This window comes from Populus nigra, chromosome 10, assembly GCF_951802175.1.
Source record: "Populus nigra chromosome 10, ddPopNigr1.1, whole genome shotgun sequence".
Taxonomy (NCBI): Eukaryota; Viridiplantae; Streptophyta; class Magnoliopsida; order Malpighiales; family Salicaceae; genus Populus; species Populus nigra.
In genome coordinates this window covers 11640671-11661478 of record NC_084861.1, presented here as the reverse complement: position 1 = coordinate 11661478, position 20808 = coordinate 11640671, and the positions used below count along the sequence as shown (strand labels likewise).

The window sequence follows — 20808 nt, the reverse complement described above, 5'->3', positions numbered from 1 at the left end:
ATTTTTTGTTAAACATAGTAATTAACACATTCCGTGTCACACGTGAATATCTATCTAATAAAGAAATAGCAGCTCCTTACCCAAGGTTATTTTATCATTCACGGATGATAAGTACAAAGAAAAGGGAGAGCGTGCTATGACCATTCTCTTTCTACTGCAGTAGCTCTAGAACACTAGTGCGCTCTAGCCATCTTCCTTTATAAAAACATATTTATCTGTCCTGAAACTAGCCGCCTACAGTGAGTGCAACCAGTCATGGCGGCTTCTGTCCCACAGTGCTCCACTCGCATTACAACTCAAACCCCATGTTCCAAACTGGATTCTGTTGGTGGGTTTTCAAGGAAAAGCTCTGGTTTTGTACATTTTTTAAGGCCCTCTGTTTGGAAGAGTAACAATGCTGTTAAGGTCTCCTGTTCCATTAGCAAAGACAATGGAAGTGCAGTGTCTGTTGCTGATTCTGTGCCTACTGTGACTCGCTCCAGGTCAGTCTTTATCTCTTATCAAGCTCCATTTTTTTGCTCTTTCAATTTTTGTCTCTCTCTCTTGTTTTGGCCTTGTTTTGCTCATTCATGTCAAGATAGTTTTTTTTTTTTTTTTTTTTTTTTGGGGGGGGGGGGGTCTATGTCCGTGTTACGGTGGTTATATAAAGATATTTTCTTTTCAGTTGGGTTTCATTTAGTATTGAAAAGGTTGTTGTTTTCCCCTTGTTTTGTCGCTTCATTTGTTGGATCTAGTGGGTTCATGTTGTCCGTGTGGTTGAAAACGGGAATTTAATCAATATTAATCTTCTTATTGTTTTTAGTGCTTTATGTTGTTCATTATTGCTTGGCTGCTATTGTATTTTTTTTTTATTGGAATTTGATTTGCGTATTTTGGCTGGTCAGAAATACCTCCACACTAGTCCAATTCAGTTCTTCATTTCTTTTCAATCGAAAAAAATTGGAGCTTAATGGCTTGGCAGCTATTATAACAATCTTGGTTAGATAATTCAAAATGGAATCTTAATCATGAATTTAATAAGTCTATTGCTTTCTTTTGACTTTTCAGGTTGCAACGGCACACGATTTCAGTGTTTGTAGGTGATGAAAGTGGAATAATAAACCGGATTGCTGGGGTTTTTGCTAGAAGAGGTTACAACATTGAATCCCTTGCTGTTGGTTTGAACAAGGATAAGGCTCTCTTTACCATAGTTGTCTGTGGAACTGAAAAAGTTTTGCGGCAAGTTGTAGAACAGCTTAACAAGCTCGTGAATGTCATTAAGGTGCAGACCCATCGTACTAGATTCTAAATATCTTTTCTTTACAAGGAATACATGAACAGAAACCCACAAAGCATTGCGTGCCTACCCCCCTGCATTCAATCTGCCCTTACAGACATTTTCTACCTTTTCCCCCTTAACTCTCATGGTAATTCATTTGGATTCATCAGGTGGATGATATCTCCAGGGAACCACAAGTAGAACGTGAATTGATGCTCATAAAATTCAATGCAGATCCAAGTACTCGTGCTGAGGTAATAATGTGGTATTTAGTTTTAGACTAAAAATTGTAGATTATGCAAACTCTGTTTGATGTTTTATATCTTTAATGACCACTCCACTGTCAGCAAGCTAAGTTATTGAACTAACGAGTTCTCTCTGAAGCATCTAGTCCTCCATTGTGTTACAGTTCACATATATCTGTCATTGTGCATTCAAGTTGCTGATCTCTTTTTATTTGCTTCAAACTTCAGGTCATGTGGTTAGTGGACATTTTCAGAGCAAAAATTGTTGATATCTCAGAGAATTCACTTACTATTGAGGTGACCTTGATCAGATGCTTATTATTCTTTCTGCAACTTTTTTCTTTGTTTTATATCCTGTAGCTACGATGCTTAATGTTGACTTAAACTAGTGATTAGAGTTGGAAATCAGATGGTGTTGGTCACGCTATATACCTAGATGTTTAGGTATTCACACAAGGTAAATTTGTTAAGGTGTTGAAGGGGATTTCAATCCTATCATATCTAATTTGAAAAATCTGTCTGATATAAAATTCTAGCACTTTAGACGGCACTGGTAAATTTTTCAAAGACCTTTTGTAACAGATATCTTCTGTGCAAGAAATTTAGAAGATCATGGTTAGAAACAATTCACTGTTATGAAAACTTCGTGTGACATGCATTCTGTGCACAGAATTTTAAAGGTCATGGATAGAAACAATTCACAGCTAAGAAAAACTTTGTGCTGCTCTATAGCTACTCCGGAGTCCAAACCTATGTAGCTTGTAGTGCTGTTCCATGTAATTTTGCAACCTGTTCTTAGCCAGAGAAGATTGTGGTTTGACTGGTTACTGTCAAATAAATGGAATGCAAATCACATAACAATTCCTTTATGTGGCTTCTCTGAGGGAAAGCTAATTTCTACGTGAAATGTACTCTAGTTTATGTTTTTAGGACTGTGATTGTTATATTATCTTCTTGTCTTAGGTCACCGGTGACCCTGGGAAGATGGCTGCTATTCAAAGGAACCTAAGCAAGTTTGGAATTAAAGAACTTGCAAGAACTGGAAAGGTTGAATGGCTCTTTTCTTTGTGTGTTTGACTGAGCACATGCATCGTCTCTTTCTCTCTTTCCTGCATAAATTCAAATCTGAAATTGTCTCTAAGCATCTTCAATCTTTGGAGTTTGTTCTAAAAATTATATTTACCTGTGTAATTGTGTGCAAGGTTTTTTCACATGTTCACAAAATAAAGATTTAAGTTTCACATTGATTATCTCAAGATGCTTTTGTTGTGTATGATGTCGTGTGTACTAAGTTTGAATTTCATTCTATTTCCAGATTGCTTTGAGACGGGAAAGAATGGGCGAGACTGCTCCATTTTGGAATTTTTCTGCAGCTTCGTATCCTGATCTTGAGAGGGTTCCATCTGGGGTAGCTCTTGCCAGGAATTCTACTAAAACTGTTGCAGGGAATGCAAACCTATCACTTAATGGCAGCAACTCTTCCTCCTCAAAGGTGTAACTTCGTAATTCCAGTTACCAGGATAGATATTCATTTGGTGGTTTAACTTTCTATTATCGTCTTTGACATATAGTGCAGAGCGAAATTTTGTTTGCGCAACAATAAGCCATTACTGCTGTTTTTGGGTTGTTAATAATGTTACTGGACCCAAAACAATTTTTTTTATGTAAGAATTTGGAAGTTGTTATCAGACAATATTTCATGTTAGAGCATACTAGGCTTAGGATGGTAAGTATGTTGTTAATCTGAAGACAATTATTTATTTAATGGTTTCTTAACTTTCAAACAAGTGATAACTGATATCACCAGATCCTACTGAACTTGTTCATGATTACATATTGCTTGAAGACAGCGTGAACTTTTAATCTACTCTGTTCAGACTGCACCTACTTGTGTTCTGAGAAGGTTCTTTGGATTGCTTTTTAAATGACAATGATGATGCTCACATGTATGTTTGGTGGCCACTGTTTGGATATATGATATAGTAAGTTATTTTTAAGTTTGTGAGCTTTCTGATGAGCAAGGTTTTAAGTGGTTTTATTGGTTTTGGCTTTCTCATACTTTCAAAGCAAAAGAGGTAGTGCCCTTCTTTTGGCACCATAACTGATACGCTTTTGTCTTTGCAATGAAATGTTATGCATATAGAGTTTCCAAACCAATACTTTCAATTTAAATGGAGAGAATATCTGCATCACTTTTTTCCTGCATTCCTCCATTGGTTTCTGTATGTTGCGAGTTTCTTATTGGATCATTAGTATGCCAGACTGAATATCTGTTTATTAGTCTTTTTTTTCTCTCTTTAATTGAAGGGTGATGTCTATCCTGTGGAGCCTTATGATGACTTCTTGATGAATCCAGTTCTTGATGCTCATTGGGGTGTTCTTTACGATGAAGATGTAAGACTAGACACTCATTTGCCTCTCAAAATGAAGTTTTTTTCTTAATTGTTAAACTGAAATTTGTCACTAAGAATTGTGACGTATATGGATAACTTAAGTGATGATGATGAAGTCCAACATATTAGTTCGTACTTGATGCAAAATTTTAAAAAGTTTATCTTGACACTGAACATAATTTGGATTTGGATTTTTTTTTACCTTGTACCTTTATTTTCAATTTCTTATCATTGTAAACAGTTAAAGTGCTTTTCTTCTGGTTGATCAATTTTCTGCTTTGCTGGATATAGGTGCTGATGTCAACTTGATTTGACATTTAAAATGAGAAATTTATTGCCCTTCTTGATTGGTAACTTGTTTTCGGAACAGTGGTTTAATTTATGCATGATAATTGGTGAAGATGGCTTATGATAACTACATTCTAGTAGACCTTTCATCTCATATTTACTGAATTTTTTTAGTTTATCTGATTCAATGTTTCAGTCAAATGGACTTAGGTCACACACTTTATCTATGCTTGTGAATAACTGTCCCGGAGTACTCAACATTGTCACTGGGGTTATATCTCGAAGAGGCTATAACATTCAGGTAAGTATGGTCAGCATTTATCAGTCTGGTCATCCTAATTTTGATTATTTATGATGTGTTTCCTATTTCTTTCAACTTCAACCTCTCAGAGTCTTGCTGTGGGGCCTGCTGAAGAAGAGGGACTTTCTCGCATTACTACTGTTATCCCTGGAACAGACGAGTCAATTGGCAAGTTGGTCCAGCAACTTCACAAGTTAATAGATCTACATGAGGTAAGGGGTGGTCAACTTAACATGAGATAAAAAATCCTACTTTCAAGCTTCTCATTCAGCAACTACATGGTCTCCGTAAAATGGTAAAGAAATGAAAATGAACACTGAGTGGCCTTGAAATCACATGGAAGTTGGAAGTGCTATTATGTTACTTGGCAACAAGTTTTTTCTGCAGAAAGTGTTTGGTAGAACATGGGAGCCTGATTCATTTCACTCTTATAAATGAAACAGTATTAGGTTATACATGTTGAGGACTTAAATAACTAGATTTAGTGTCTAAAGTAGCTGTATCATATATTTAAAAGAATGCGATGGTGTGGAAGAATCTTGTTTTTGTTCAAAAAATTAGTTCACTTCAATAAATCTTTTTTTAAAGAATTTCATAATCTTGAAGAACAAAGTTTTATATGCTGTTAACACCTACTGTTAATGTAATTATTTCGCTAGAATATAATTTTCCTCTCACCCCTATAGAGACATTTGCTAAATTTAGTAAAAAATTAGGAGCCCAATAGAAAATCAGTTTTTTCTTATCTTTTCCAGATTCAGTAAAAAAATCCTTACATTGTTGAACAATGACCTTTTCTGATTGTCAAACTTTGAAGTAATGATCTGTTCTTGCAATAGTTTTTGTTATCTTTTGAATGAATTCTGTCTAAATTACGAAATGGATGACAAAGAAGGTGGTGTTTTGTTCAGGTTCGGGATATCACTCACTCACCATTTGCAGAACGAGAATTAATGCTGATTAAGATAGCTGCAAATAGTGCTGCTAGGAGGGATGTCCTTGATATTGCTAGAATATTTCGGGCCAAAGCTGTTGATGTCTCTGATCACACAATTACTCTCGAGGTAATTTCTTCCCATTGAGGTATTGCAAGGGTGCTGTCTTTCTTCAAGAAATTTTTCTGAACTTACTGTAACGATCATTAGCCATATCAGGATAGGATTTGGCAGCTCCTACCTGTTGTCTAGTTTTAAAAAATTGTATACACAAGTAGAGTCTGCATCAATCTAGGTTGATGTAGATCACAAGTACCTTCGGAGCATCTCAACTTATTTTTACATTTGGTTTTTGTGTGGAATGTTTGACAAACATATTTAGGCAAGGTTTGGCGGGCAAACTGAAATATCAGTTGGTTGGTCACTTAAGGTCTTTTGGTGAAGGTAGTGGAATTGGTGGATGTGTGGCACTTGAAAGGATAAAGATGGCACAGCAGAAATTTAACTGGACTCGTGTTTGGGGTTTATGTAATGGTCTTAACTTGCACGTGTCAGAGTATAGCACCCTCATATACCATTTTACTTCATTCTAGTATTTTATCAAATTGAGGTACCTTTGCATGATATATTTTTTTTCTTTTTGAAAATCTACTTATTTCCATGGAGACTTGGACTACCTTGTGGTTTGGGGTACAGAGGCTGAGCTGGCTAAATAGCTATGTAGGGTTTACCTGCTCCTTGTCTGAATTGCTGGGTCAGGGTTCCTTGCCATAAAAAAAATGTAAGATCTCTGGAAGATTGAAAAAGATCGTTGTTCTTGGCTTCCTGGATTTTTGACTATATAGGAAGTTTTCACAATATTGTTATTGAGTCTCCCTGCAGCACTGCAATCCCCTAAATCAAATCTTCAATGCTGTTTATTTAGAGTTTTACTTGGCTGGCTATTCGTTTCAACCTTTTGTAGTTATAGCTAAAGAGATCTGACGGAGTGTGAACTGAGGGTGCCAAGATTACTTGAACAATCTGCTAAAATCAATCAACTATCAACTTGATATGCCACATTACTCTGGTTACTTGCACTTTGCACAATCTGCTAAAATCAATCAACTATCAACTTGATATGCCACATTACTATGGTTACTTGCACTTTGCAAAAAAATAATCTAGAAACTGAGAGATCATTTCTTTTTGCATTAAAATCAAGTTAGAGTGTTGCACTAGGATGCTGGTAATTGCACGCTATTCAGGAGCTCCACATTTATTTCTATGACAGTGTTACCCTCTCTTAATGGGTTTTCTCCATCTCATGTTATTTGTCCTTCTTGTTACTAATGCTCTAGCCATTTGAATCTATTGCAGCTTACAGGTGATTTTAATAAGATGGTTGCACTGCAGAGAATATTGGAGCCATATGGGATTTGTGAGGTCTGTCTTCTGATTCTTAGCTTTAAATGTTTTTGCCTGAACGGTGCAGGACTTGGTTAATTTCACAAGTCACTGAAACTCATAGATTTATTTTCACGATCAATATGGTAGTTCCATATGCCCTCTTCATAATTGTTTACACTAAATGTTTTCGATCTGTGGATTTTAAGTTACCATTAATTCAACGTGGTAACAACTAAGGTGTCTAAGGAATGTTTTGAGCAAAGATGACTTCTATCATTGAGGGTGGTTTACTCTGCAATTGTTTCAGATTTGAAGACATTAGTAATAGAATTTAACTGCTTGCCAGAATTCAGTTTCGTTCATAAAATTATTGGCCATAACAGTTTTCTTATCTTGTTTCCATCTTTCTTGAAGGTGGCACGGACCGGGAGAGTAGCATTGGTGCGAGAGTCAGGCGTGGACTCCACGTACCTACGTGGATTTCCTCTTCCACTCTAACTTTTAAGAGTTAAGACTTTTAATAGCTTCTTATCAACTCTAGATTATCTCAACTAGGCTTCTTTTCCCGCTCTGCTATGTGGTTTCCTTTTCCAATGCCCTTTTTCCAGATAGGGAATGGAAGGAAACAAAACCGAAGTTTCCCACACTCCGGGGCTGTTGAATTGCGGATCAACATGCATGTCGGGTTCAGGTAGAGATGGTGCTTTAGCTAGAGGAACGGGCAAAATCTTTGTTCTTGTTCATCGTCCATTCATACTGTTGATCCTTTGTACCAATGAGTTAAGAGGAGTGTCCTGTCAACACTTGAATCAGTAATTACTATGCAGTGCCTCCTTATTTTCTTGCCACGATTCGATTAACAATTACAGATAGAAAAATGATGATATACTAAACAAAGGGACAAATAGGGAATAGGCGTATACAGAGGGCAAATGCATGGTTGTGCGTGCTAAATACAAAACCATAACAGCTGGAAAATGCTATGCATCTTCATGTCACTTTTTATCTATAGGACGTTAAACTAGATATCCAAGAGGCTATTGTAAATTCCAAGAGAAGTAATCCACCCCCCATCCCTTTCCTCTTCGAGGGGAACCTTTCATGTATAATTGGTGTTTCATATATAGAACTCTCAAAAGGGCGATAAAAGGGGCCCTTAACGCGCGCGCTGATCAAGGATGAATGCAGATCCCTCAAGTGCTGTAATTATATATCACGAGCAGCGTGATTAATTGATTATAGTTACACGGCCTTTGAAACATGATGGCTGCCAACTAGTTAGAGTTCTCTCTTTTTAGGGTCAGCTAGCATCTTTAGGTTAGCTCTTGTACAGTGCTATTGAGTCATCTCTGTTTCGGTTGAAAAACAGGTTTCCCGCTCTTTTGGGATTAGGGTGTTGAAGAGACGTAACTTCTCATCACCTGGCTTGAGTTTTGAACTCTAGTGACCAAGGATGGAGCACACCATCTTCTCCATTTTGATGACCTTAAAAACCTGACTTTGTCTTCAATTTGTTCAAGTCCCGTGGGTTTTGTCAAACCCAGATACCAAAAAGCGTCAGAAGAAGGCCAGGAATACTTTTGTACACTCCTGATGCAAATCTTGTGCCCAAGTTCCAGTTTTTCTACTCTAAAGGTGCGATCTTGCCGCTGTGTTTATAAGAATCCTCATGTTAATCAGAAGCTTAAAGAAGCATATAATTCCTAATGACAACTTCATTAGAGATTTGCAACCATCGCTGTTCTTAAGCGTGGTCCCATTTTTTATACAGGGATCTTCAATATACTGCGGAACCTAACATCAAGGATTTGCTAGATAATGGACTGCCTGAGTCAAATATTATTTTGGTGCTCGTGCCTCAATTAGTAATCCGGATACGTTAAAACAGACGGGTGGTCCTGAAGAAGTAAAAGAACAGGGTTTTGTTCCTTCGAAGTCTCGTTTTGTCACAGCACTGTTGATTAGGATTATATTGATCCGATCTACATGGGAAAGGAAGCTGAAACTGTATAAGAGGTCGGGGTGCACTAGAAGTGAGATTCTTGCAGCTTTTAAAGACGGACCCCCTCGTTAATGAGTTTATCTGAAAAATAAAATTGTGGCTACAATGGATTTTTTTTGTCAACGAAATGGGTTGGGAGTCGTCTAATATTGCCAGTCATCCAAGTGTCCATGGGATGAGTTTGAAGAAGAGAATGATTCCAGGTCCTCTGATATTCAATTCTCTTGTCGAAGGTTTGGTTAAGAAGAAGCAAACAAAATTGTAGATGCTTCAAATGCTATAAATACAGAAACAAAATTCACACTATGCTATATAATTAAAGCTATAACGTAAAATATATTTGGGCGGGTGCGAATCTATGGCCTCAAACTCTTATCTATCAAGCTCAACACCTCTGTTCTTCATTCAACTTCCTTTGTTACTTCGGTGGCAACGATTAGTTCACCTGGGAAAGCAGTGTCACCTGTTTTAGATGGCAACATAATATCATCGTCAGTTGTGAAATGATATCTCTCCCCAATAGCCCTGAGGAGCTGATGAACCTCAAACATTGTTGGTCTCTCCTTCGCATTCTCAACCACACAGTTGCAAGCAACTTTAAGAAATTGGTTGAGTTCATGATCGTAACCATTTCCAGGCAAAGGTTTGTCAATGGCAGTATGAAGAAGAGGACCATCTGACAGTTGTTTGATCCACTCCACTAAACTTCCCTTGAAGCTTTCAGGGGCATTAGCAACATGAGTGGGTTTTTCACCAGTAATTAACTCCAGGAGAACTACACCAAAGCTATAAACATCCCCCTTTGGTGTTGCAACAAGGGTCCGTAGATATTCAGGAGCAACATAACCCAAGTCCCCAAACTCCCCATTGACAAAAGTGCTCAAATGTGTGTCGATTGGGTTCATGAGTCTAGCAAGGCCAAAATCAGATAACTTCGGCTCAAAATCGCCATCCAAGAGTATGCACTTGGAGCTTATGTTCCTGTGGATAATTCGTGGATTGCAGTTATGATGAAGCCATGCCAAACCTCTAGCTGTTCCAATTGCAATTTTGAGCCTTAGGGGCCAATCCATGTTCCTGATCTCCGGCTCCAGTGGATGCAGTTTATCATAAAGGGTCCCATTTTCCATGAATTTATACACCAAAAATCTCTCCTTCTTTGCCACACAAAAACCCAACAGTGGGACTAAATTACGGTGTTTTACATTCCCCAGTGTGTTCATCTCAGATACAAACTCTTTCTCCAAACGCTGAGAGTCTTGCAATCTCTTAACCATAAGGAAGCAACCTTCTGAAAACACTGCCTTGTACATTGGTCCTGTTCTTCCTGCTCCAATGATGTTGTTATTGCTGAAGTCGTTAGTTGCCTTCATGAGATCACTCAATCTCATTTTTGAAACCGACTTCTCAAACATTGAAACCTATTGATAACAGAAAGCTTGCTGTTAGATATTTTGTTGTGTCAAATAAAAAATGATATCATTGATAAGTTAACATAACCAGAAAAAAGAACAGAAATTCAATTCCTATGCCAGCCAAAATACATTATACCCAATTAACAAGATGAGTTAGATAACTTGCCTTGATGGCTTTGGTTCCCTTAATGCTCTTTGCCCATCTGTTACCTTCAGGATCATCTGCCTTCCTCTTAGCTACTCCCCGAGACAAATAGTACAGAAAGATACCACAGATAATTGATGTAAATGTTATCCCACCAGCGGCTGCTGCAGCAATTACTCCAACATGGGATTTCCTCTGGACACCTGGACAGAGTTTCAATGGCTTTCCACAGAGGTCCAGATTATTTGCAAAGCTATCAACAGGGATGTTACTATGGATAAAATTGGGGATCGGCCCTGATAGAAGATTGTTGGTAACAGTAAATATCTTGATCCGATCAAGCAAGCCAAATTCCAGTGGGATGTTGCCTGTTAGCCGGTTGTTGTCAAGTTTGAGATCATTCAAGAAACTACAATTTGCAAGATTAAGTGGAATTCCACCCGAAAAATTGTTGAATGAGAGATCAAGGTTTGTAACATACGGAAGCAACTTTGATATATTCGCAGGGATAGAGCCAAATAGCTTGTTGCGCGAAAGATCCAAGCCAGTCAAGCTTGTGCACTTCTGGATGCCGAGGGGGAACTGGCCTTTAAGACTCAAGTCTGAAAGGCGGATGTTTAGAACTCTGTTCTCATCTGGGTGCCAGCATTCAACACCCATAAATCTACATAAGAAGCCTTCAGTATTGTTGTTGAAATCCCATGTAGTGTTCAAGTAGTTATAAGGGTCCACAAGAGAGTCTTTGATGGATTTCAAGCACTCTATATCAGTAGCAGTAGCATCAATCAAAGTTATTCTACTACTCAGCAACACCAAAACCATCCAAACCAAAATATGGGCAGCAACCATAGGATTTTTCTCACTCAATGCCATTAGCAAGGAAAAGAACAACAAGAACAAATCCTCAAACTTTCTATCTAAAATCCAAAAAGAAAATCTACAAAGAGAAGGGTTTTCACTAAATTGGACCACTAAAGAAAACACTCAATCCACAAGAGTTAAACCTTATCTGCATAAACCCAAGAAAGAAAGTCAAATTCTTAAACCAAAAAAAGAAAAGAAAAGAAAAGAAAATCCAGTTCAACTCGTAATCCACCAGAACAATATGGAACTTCAAAAAAAAAACAAGCCAATAAATAAACAACCTCAAGTCTTAAACAAACCAACTAAAACCCCAAATTCATTTATCCCAGCGACGCACTGAAGGAAAACAAGATTTGAGACATACCCAGATGACGACGACGATGAAATGGAAGTGTGAAGCACACAAGGAGTCACCATACTGCAACAGAAATGCAAGAAAAATGAGAATATAAATGAAGAGAAGGGGCACTATTATTGCACTGAAAACGTAGAGAAGGGGTTGGATTGAGTTGATTTGAACAAAAGAAAGTGGCAGGAAACACCGTGTTTTTCTTTCATGGAAGACTTTCTCTTGTGCGCAAGTCTTTCTTGCTTTCCAACTTTTCTCAACAACCCAATGACGCACAACAACTGTTGTGTAAGAATTAAAGAAAAAAAAAAGGAAAAGAAAAGAAAACAAAGTGTGGTCTGTGGAAACCATGTGGTCTGATTACACTACTGGTAATGAATTGACTGTTTGACTTGGAAAGAGAACATAAAATATACATAACACAACACAACCATAGTTTCTTTTGTTGATTGCTTGCTTGCATGATGGGTTGGTCATGATCCCTCCTCCAAGTCACGCAAAAACAATGGCTTGTGTTAATGAGAAGCTGTGAACTCCCACTGATCAGGCCATATTTGTGTTCACTGAGTCTTTCTCCTTCAGTTAAGCCATTCGTTTCATTTCCGCATTCATTAATCGCACAACAATTTTCGTTGCTGGGTTCACACTGAGCACAGGTTGACTCTTGGGCCAACCTTTTCATATTCACACCAATGATAACCCGATGGCATTTAATTGCCGCGTTTTTTCAAAATAATTTTTTTTTATTTTGATATTTGATATTAAAAATAAAAATATTATTTTAATATATATCTATATAAAAATACTTTAAAAAACAATCACTAATATTATTTTTATTTATTCATATATTTTAGATCCAATCTCTATTTTACGTTGATGTATACATCTGCTAAACTGGAGGAGCCTTTTATTTCATGGAAATTGAAATTTGTTAAGATTAAATAGTGTTTGATGGTGCAGTAATAATTTTTTTAAAAAAATATTTTTAATTTAAAAATATATAAAAATAATATATTTTTTAATTTTTAAAATTATTTTTAATATCAACATATCAAAATAATTTTAAAATAAAAATAATAAAATCTCAAGAAATCATAAAACACAGTTTTTACTGAAAAACAAACAGCAGTAATCTTTCCTCCAGCAACTCGCGGAGCTTCTTGTAAAAATATTTTTAACTATACAATTCATGTGCCCCCGTCAACCAACATTTTCTGACTAGGACAGGAACTTGATATTTTTCTAATAAAGTTAATTATTTTATTTTATTTTATTACGTGATTATGATATTGATTATTAAATAGCAATTAGTCCACAATAATTTTCATTACTTGGTCCTCCACGTTCTGGTATTGGAGACGTGGCGTTGACTACACTTCAGCTGTTTGTTGCGGGTCAATTGTTTTTATAAACAAACTACAAATCCTTCTCTCTTTACTTTCGTGTTTTTCTTTATCTATTTTTTTCCTTGTTAATGGTTGGCGGTCTGCCTCTTTATTTTTCAATTTTCAAAATTAAATGTATTAAATTATTTTTTAATCAATTGAATTGTTTATTTATCGATAATATCATAATTAAGTATATAAATGTATATTTACTAAAAAATAATAATATATTCATTAAATGGTGGTATGAATATATATCAAGATTATTTATGAAATATATAATTGGAGAGTATCACTTACCAACTTCTAATTAATAATCAACAAATAATAAGTGTTTTTTCTGATACTATTTTAATGAAAATTAATGAGTTAATATGCCTACAAGTCTTACTTTTATTGTTATATTAGGAGTTACTTAAGATGTAAAATAAATAATGGATTTGTTTATATTTTTTATTGAGCCAATGATTTTTTTAGTTTTTTAAAATACAATTAACCAACATGTTAATTAACTAATACACTGTGTAAAGAAAAGAAGAAGGAAAAAGAAATTTCAATTGGATCGATCGACGTAGTTAATATTTGACTAAATATTTCAAAGATTATCTAAAAAAGAATTGCATTCTTTATGTTTCTTAGAACATTACATTTAGATAAAATAAATTCTCGAAACTAAAAAATTAAATGTTTAGCCTAAATTTTAAAAAACACAAAATCTCTATAAATTTATTAAGACATGTCATTTATCAATGAGATAAAAATCTCTAATGAAAATTATAAATGACATGTTGTTAATAATTGATAAATATGTCAATTACTTGTAATATATGATATTTATTTAAAAAAATAACTTAATGTCATGGACTTCGTATACTAACCAAGTTTGCAACTTGATTGGTCCATCTAAAAATATAAAACCCAATGAATCTAGGTGGTTCTTTAACATGAAAGTCAATGTACAAATAAACAATATAAACTTTAAGGAATATAAATATTTAATTTTAATAGTATAATCAACATATTCGATTTTATCAAAAATATTTTAATTGGTTTGTATTTTAATCATATATTATAGCTATGATTTGCCTAGTAATTTTTTTTAACTATTGTTTACTATGTGGACCACTTTTTTTTTTTAAAAAAAAAACAATCATGTAATTAAAATAGAGATGAATTATTGGCCTTAATCATATCGTTAATTTACATATTTAAAATCTTATTTGGAATCACTATGATTTGCCTTGTAAATTTATTTTTTTACTTTTGCTAGCTGTTAATTCTATGTGAACCACTTTTTTTCTAAAAGTTTAATAGCATGGATTGAATGACTCGTGATTTATAATAACTTAAATTTTTAAAAATTATTTAATATCAAAGAAAATTAGATTTTTAGATAATAAATCCATAATCAACTCTAGATTTATCTAATGAGATCTTGGAAACTCCTAAATAATTTTATTTTATAATTTTCGATGTGTGTATGATATTCAGAAACCCAACAGATGCACCTGTAACAAAATCAGATCATTAAATAATAAATTCATAATCAACTCTAGATTTGTCTAATGAGATCTTGGAAACTTCTAAATAATTTTATTTTATAATTTTCAGTGCGTGTATGATATTCAGAAACCCAACAGATGCACCTGTAATAAAAAAAAATTTGAAAATCATGCAAGAAATTAATTTGAAGGAGTCTGCTAATTAATTAATCGCCATATTCAATTGGCATTTTGCTGAAAGGGTTGTTAGAGAATAATATAAATCATATTTTGGGACCTCACCTCATAGCTTAAGTTTTTGGGTTGAGATGGTTCTTTGACATGATATCAGAGTCTTGATGACCAAGTGGTCTCGAGTTCGAATCTCACCATCCTCATTTATTTGATAAAAAATTAAGCACAAGGTAATGTGGGTCTGTGCAAGTTTCAAATCCAAAGAACTTTCACTTGAGAAGGTGTGTTAGAGAATAATATAAATCATATTTTAGAATCTCATCTAATAACTTAAGCTTTGGAATTGAGATGGTTTTTTAACAAGTATCTAGTTTGTACCAGTAACCAAAGTATAATGGCAGAACAATGGCCTGACAAGGAAGCGAAATATTGCTAATGGAATATTGCTGTAAAAGACGAAGGATCATTTTTTATTGCGCGGATGAAGGCGTGAATGATTGTCAATTAAGCAAGCAATTAAGGTAATTAAGGCCATCCCATGACGTTCGTCGAGGGGTTTTAGACTTAAGATCGATCGAGCATTGAGGGAAATGACCATGTTAGAAGTAACCACTTACGTGACAAGCAGCAAATTATGCTGTATATCTTTCTTGCTTGTACGTACTTTGAAAAGCTTGCTGCTAGCTGATCAGTTCTGGCCTTCTCAAAGCTGCATTCAGGTCAGGTTCCTCTTTGATCAAATCCGAGCCTGTTCCTGAAAATGTCAGCCTAATGTTTTGCTTTCAAGATTTCTTTCTTGTATCAGCTCTAGTAGCAGCTACCATTTATGTAACACTAGCAACTTAGCAGAATCATTAATGGATGATAAGACGATCCATATAACACAGTAAAAGAAATCGACGTCCTCTTGGCCTGTTCCAGCACTTCCAACTGCATAGCAGCCGTGCAACTTAGCAAGCGTGGCCAGCAACGCCGGAAGCGGCAGGATAGACTAATTAATTTGTCCCCTTTCCTAGGGCAGCAGACCTCATAAAATCCTGCATGAGCAGTAAAATTAACCTGGCATGCCTGCGAGGAAACTTCCACTTCCATTGAATCTCCAAGGGTAAATACATCAATATCAGAAAATAATCAATAAGAATTCCATGAGGTGAAAGTTTTAAATGAAAAGGATACAGAGTTACATGCAATATATAAAACAAGTTTCTTTTCTCTTTAATTACTTGTTGGAGGAAAAAATAAAACAAACTCAGCAGTTGCTTTTTTTCCCCTTGAAAAAAAGTAGTCAAATATTCAACGTTTGCTTTCGCGTTGCCATGCGCAAATTGTCTTCTTCCTATTAAGCAAATCAGCCACGTGTAATTATTAGTTTATGCAAAATAACGCTACAACCCTGATAATTATAAGAGAGAATTACAGTTAATTATGTGTTAAACAAATAAGAATATTAGCGTACCAAGAAGACTCACATGACGTGAGAGAAGAATATCATATTGCTGGATTCTTCTCTATTGCGCACGTTTGTTCAGGAAATTATTTCTTAAATTTTTTAATTGTCATTATAAACCTTTTAATAAAAAAATATTTGACTTGATTTTGAGCTGAATTTTTTTAAAAAATTACTAAAAATATCATATTATTTATTGATTATATTAAATTTAATTATAATTTTTTTTATTGCTACATATTTTATTTTACTTTTTTTTTTCAATTTCATCATTTAAAATTTAATTTTTATATTAATTTTGGTCCTAATATTTTTATTGTTATTTTTTCTCTTGTTATTTTTTTAATTGAATTTGTTTGATCTATCAAATTTGGTTTACATTCTTTTAATTAATATTTATTTTATTTAAAATAATTCATAAAATTATATATATTTAATTTCATCATCTTTCAACTTTTTTATCTATCATATTTGATCTTTTATTATTTTAATTATTATTTATTTTATTTAAAATAAATTATAAAATAAAAAAATTTAATTTCATATCTTTCAATTTTTTTTTATCTATTATATTTAATTTTTATTCTTTAAACAATTTTAAAAACAACAATTCACACGGTCCAAATTAACAACAGCCTTGAAAAGCTCAATATTGAACCGGATGTGGCTGCTGGGATTCGAGCCCAGGTCTCCACGGCCACAACGTGGAATTCTTACCACTAAACTACAGCCACGAGATGCTAAGGAACTACTAAACAACAAATTAATTCCATATCTTTTGTTTAACTCTAAATCTTCTCGTAACGTCATCTGATAGTCTGAGGAAACATAAATTAACGTTGTGAAATGCAGTCGGTGAATCATATCTCCCAATGTGACATTTGATGAAAAAATCTATAACAAATCCAGTTCATATTACCCTTTGTCAAATACAGGCAAACTAATCTTCTTCTCTCAACATCTTCATCAATTGGACCCACAGGTTGAATATATATTTCGAGAATCAGCAAAAATTATCCTGATAACTATCGCATTCTGCCCTCTTGGCTCTTCCAGCTCCCTTCCCTAAGCTTCCAATACTAAAACACAACATACCCACAATTATTGTCCCTAATGTTAATTATCTTGATATATAATATGTATATAAGAAAATTAATCGAATGGATTGCAGGGTCTAATTACATTATTTCCCACCTAATAATACCATGTCTAACGCCACATATAACCCTTTCAATCCACAAGTTCGGATACAATCATCCACCGTCTTAGTCGAAGAATTCACAATCACAAAACATGTAGATTTTTGGACATGGATTCCATCTATATTTGGAGTATCAGCAGCAACTATCACCATAGTTATCAAACCCAGCTTGAGATTAACCTGATCAAGGAATCAAATCCCAAGTTACAAGTGCTTCCTTAGACTGGATATTAAATTAAGCAACAATTTATAGAATACCGTAGCTCCAGCTTGTTGCCTTTGGCTTTGCAACCCCACAAGGATGATCCTTTAGCATCAAGAGCGCCGCCAACAATTGAGACACCACTAATTAGCACGTTCAAAGCTAAGCCAATCATTGGCTTGACCAAGTATGCGATAATCCTCATGAGCAATCTGGTGCCATCAATCCTTAAAGTAATATCAGCACTTGTGTACGTAGTTATGACCTTCAAAGGAAACTGAGCCAAGCAAATACCTTACTTTAGGTATGCAAATCATTGTTTGAATTGGTAGAGCCACATGCAGCAGTCCAAGCATCAAGGAAGGCTTGTGTGGAGTCCAAGTTAGCACATTAATTATAACTTGTTCCGGTGGATGATATGTTAATGTGTGAACTTACGAGGATCAAGCAAACAGCAGAGAATGAAGACACAACTTAGCCATGTTCTTTGCTCTCGGGACACAAAAGGAGGGAGATGCTTGATTAATTGTAATGATTGTGTTAATAGTAATGAGAACTTATGGAAGTACTTGAAGGGTTTAATTAGTTGACGTTGTAACTTGAAGAGGTTTTAAGGATAGATATGGTCAAATTCGGATTAATTAGCAAATGATATGTATATATATTTCCACCGCGTCCTCATTAGCTGAGTTCAAAGTTTCGGACTCGTCTTCACTTATATTTCCTCTAATTAACTAATTGTAGGCCTTAAGCTTGCATCTCTCCCATAGGTTTAGACATGAACAGGAATATGGAAATATATAGAAGTGTATATGTGGTCCAAAATAAAAGATAAGCAAGATCAGAACATATCCGTAAAGCTGCACGCATTATTTGTTTAAAGTAGAGCATTTTTTTTATATGGAATATTGCATGGAGATAAGTCGGTGTGCATGGACTGTACTATTGAATTGATTGATTGATTACTCGAGACATGTATGTGTATATATAAGCCTTGCTTTCAAACTTGCAAAAATCGTAGCGTGAAAACATCTCTTACGTTCAAATTAAGCTAATCTCTTATAATTCCATCGAGACCATGGAGTTTGATGCCAAGGAACCTAAACGACGCGTGCCTAAACCACCTGTTTCTCAGCTAACTGAAGAGCAGCTGAGGGCAATTTTCATGCAGGCCGATGTCAACAAGGACGGTGTTCTCAGCAAGAAAGAGCTAAAGCATGCCTTCGGTCGTCTGGGTGCGCTTATCCCTGCCTTTAGAGCCGCCCGTGGGCTCCACCATGCCGATGCCAACCACGATGGGGTTGTAGGCAAGGATGAGTTGGATAGTCTCATCAAATATGCTTATCGTCTCGGGTACAAGGTTGCTTAGAGCTTTAAAATGTAATTAAGCAGGTTGTGCCACTGTGCATGCAATTGCATATATGCGTGTGGTTTGCCGTGGCATCAATTGGGGAAAAAAAAAAAAAAAAAACTTATTTTCTGTATCTTTTTTAGAAGAGATGGTTCTCCCTGTATGTGCTTAAAGATCAATCCAATAGCAGGATGGGTATTTTATTGTTATATGGAGCTCCAGCCCTTTTACATTTGCAAGAAGAAAACTACAGTCACATTGAAATTGATCCACGCATCATTTATTCAAGAACGATGCCTCATATTGATGATCTTTTTCAATTGAGAACTAAATTAAAAAGAAGAAGAAAAATGCAAATATTCAGACTCGCCTCAAAAACTGAAGACATACAAAAAATTAGCATTGGATCAAACTGAAAGAAAAAACTATTTACAAGTGCTCAACTTATATATTAAAATATGTGGACTTTTCACAGTATATTTGTTACTGTGAAAAATTTTATTTTTTTAGTTTAATCCTTAAACTTTGTTTTTAGATGATCAAGATTTATTTAAGAAGCAATTAATTTAAAATTCTTATGAAAAAAATAGGGGGGCCGAAATAAAAAATACAACAAATATAGATGACGTACCATAAGTTTAAAAAATATTCACTCCGGTCCTTCAATTTAAACAATCACGTAAATTATATAATTATGGTCCCTCAAAATTATTCCAATTTCATTTTAGTGTAGAGGTTTATTTTTGTTTTTTTTCCCTGATTGAAAGAGGAGAGAGGGGGGGTTGCTGGATTCCAGCGGTAGAGAGAGAAACTTGTCATTGACATCAATTTAGGCCACCAAAAAAACATTTTTTTATCAAATTTTTTCATTTGATGCAGGTAGTTTATATTAGATATTTTTGTACCTTAAAAGTTCATAAAAAAAATAAATCTGAGCTTAAATTGATTTTTTATTTTGGGTTAAGTTCAGTTTTTAGAGCGGTTTTTTGGGTTTTTTTGGACAAACCAAGTTTCATCCTTGAAAATTCCAAAGTTGATTTAGGAAGTGCCTTAGTCATTATATCAAGAAGTTGTACAACAATTGAACAGTAATGCAACTTGACAGGTGAATTCTTTTCAGCTTCTCTTATAGAGTGAAATTTTGCATTCATGTGCTTAGTCTTGTTATGTTGAACAAGATTTTGAGCAATAGCAATGACTGATTTATTGTCACAGTAAAGCCCAGTTGGTGAGCTTTGTTATTAGCCTAGATCAACAAGCAATTTATTTAATTATATTGCTTGATTTTCAGCAGCTGTCAAGGAAATATACTCAGCGTCTACAGTAGATTGTGCCATAACTTTTTATTTTCTTGCATTCCATCAAATGGTGTATGAACTAATTGTAAATACATAACTTAAAATGTTGTTCATATCATTAACACTTCCTTCCCGGTCACTGTCAGCATAGTCATCTAGTTTAACTCTCTTTGTCTTTAAATACCAGATGCCAAGATTTATTGTATCTTAAACATACTTCAGCACCCTATTAGCAACTCTTATATAAACATTGCTAAGAGAACTTATGAATCTTAAAAGCAAATCAGCTGGAAACATCGAGGCAAGTCTAGTTGATGTCAAATATAATAGGCTAACCTACTAAGCTTCTATATGCATAGGGTTTGTCAAGTTACTCATCATTATTTTTTGAAAATTTCTCATCTTGTGCTAGTGAAAATGCTATATTTTTGTATGATTCTAGCTTGAATTTATTAAAAATATCAATTATATATTTTCTCTGTGAAATGAAAATACCCGAACTGCATTGATATATTTTCATTTTAAGGAAGTAGTTCATTGAACCCACAACCTGAATATCATAAACAACAAGGGGAAAAAACCAAAAACAGATTCTTAATATTTCAACAAATCAAGATGTTGTGAATCCACACAGTCTGGAAATCAAATAATTGACAACTTAACA

At 34.8% G+C, this 20808-nt stretch overlaps 2 protein-coding genes, 1 long non-coding RNA gene and 1 other non-coding gene across 5 annotated transcripts; 1 reads left to right on the top strand and 3 right to left on the bottom strand.

Annotated features, from left to right (window-relative positions):
* Positions 1–91: 91 nt before the first annotated feature.
* On the top strand, positions 92–7657 carry LOC133704348 (acetolactate synthase small subunit 2, chloroplastic-like). The gene is made up of 12 exons (XM_062129155.1): positions 92–482; positions 1048–1261; positions 1429–1512; positions 1732–1800; positions 2467–2550; positions 2819–2995; positions 3811–3897; positions 4381–4485; positions 4575–4697; positions 5397–5549; positions 6780–6845; positions 7224–7657. Exons 1-12 carry the CDS (start codon positions 256–258, stop codon positions 7305–7307), a joined length of 1473 nt encoding a protein of 490 aa, XP_061985139.1. The 5' UTR covers positions 92–255; the 3' UTR covers positions 7308–7657.
* Positions 7658–8991: 1334 nt separating this feature from the next.
* Positions 8992–12205, bottom strand: LOC133705945 (probably inactive leucine-rich repeat receptor-like protein kinase At5g48380). Of its 2 annotated transcripts, XM_062131402.1 has the most exons (4): positions 11778–12205; positions 11600–11653; positions 10393–11035; positions 8992–10232 (listed from the first exon to the last, which is right to left on the bottom strand). In XM_062131402.1, exons 1-4 carry the CDS (start codon positions 11933–11935, stop codon positions 9213–9215), a joined length of 1875 nt encoding a protein of 624 aa, XP_061987386.1. In that variant the 5' UTR covers positions 11936–12205; the 3' UTR covers positions 8992–9212. The 2 variants fall into 2 exon arrangements, with proteins under 2 accessions (XP_061987386.1, XP_061987387.1); XM_062131403.1 differs by having other exon boundaries at positions 10393–11380; positions 11600–11916.
* A 4549-nt stretch (positions 12206–16754) lies between these two features.
* On the bottom strand, positions 16755–16826 carry TRNAH-GUG (transfer RNA histidin (anticodon GUG)). Its single transcript has one exon. It is a non-coding gene; the product is annotated as a tRNA-His (tRNA).
* A 397-nt stretch (positions 16827–17223) lies between these two features.
* LOC133704384 (uncharacterized) lies at positions 17224–18124 on the bottom strand. The gene is made up of 2 exons (XR_009844056.1): positions 17552–18124; positions 17224–17473 (listed from the first exon to the last, which is right to left on the bottom strand). It is a non-coding gene; the product is annotated as an uncharacterized LOC133704384 (long non-coding RNA).
* Between the last annotated feature and the right edge of the window lie 2684 nt (positions 18125–20808).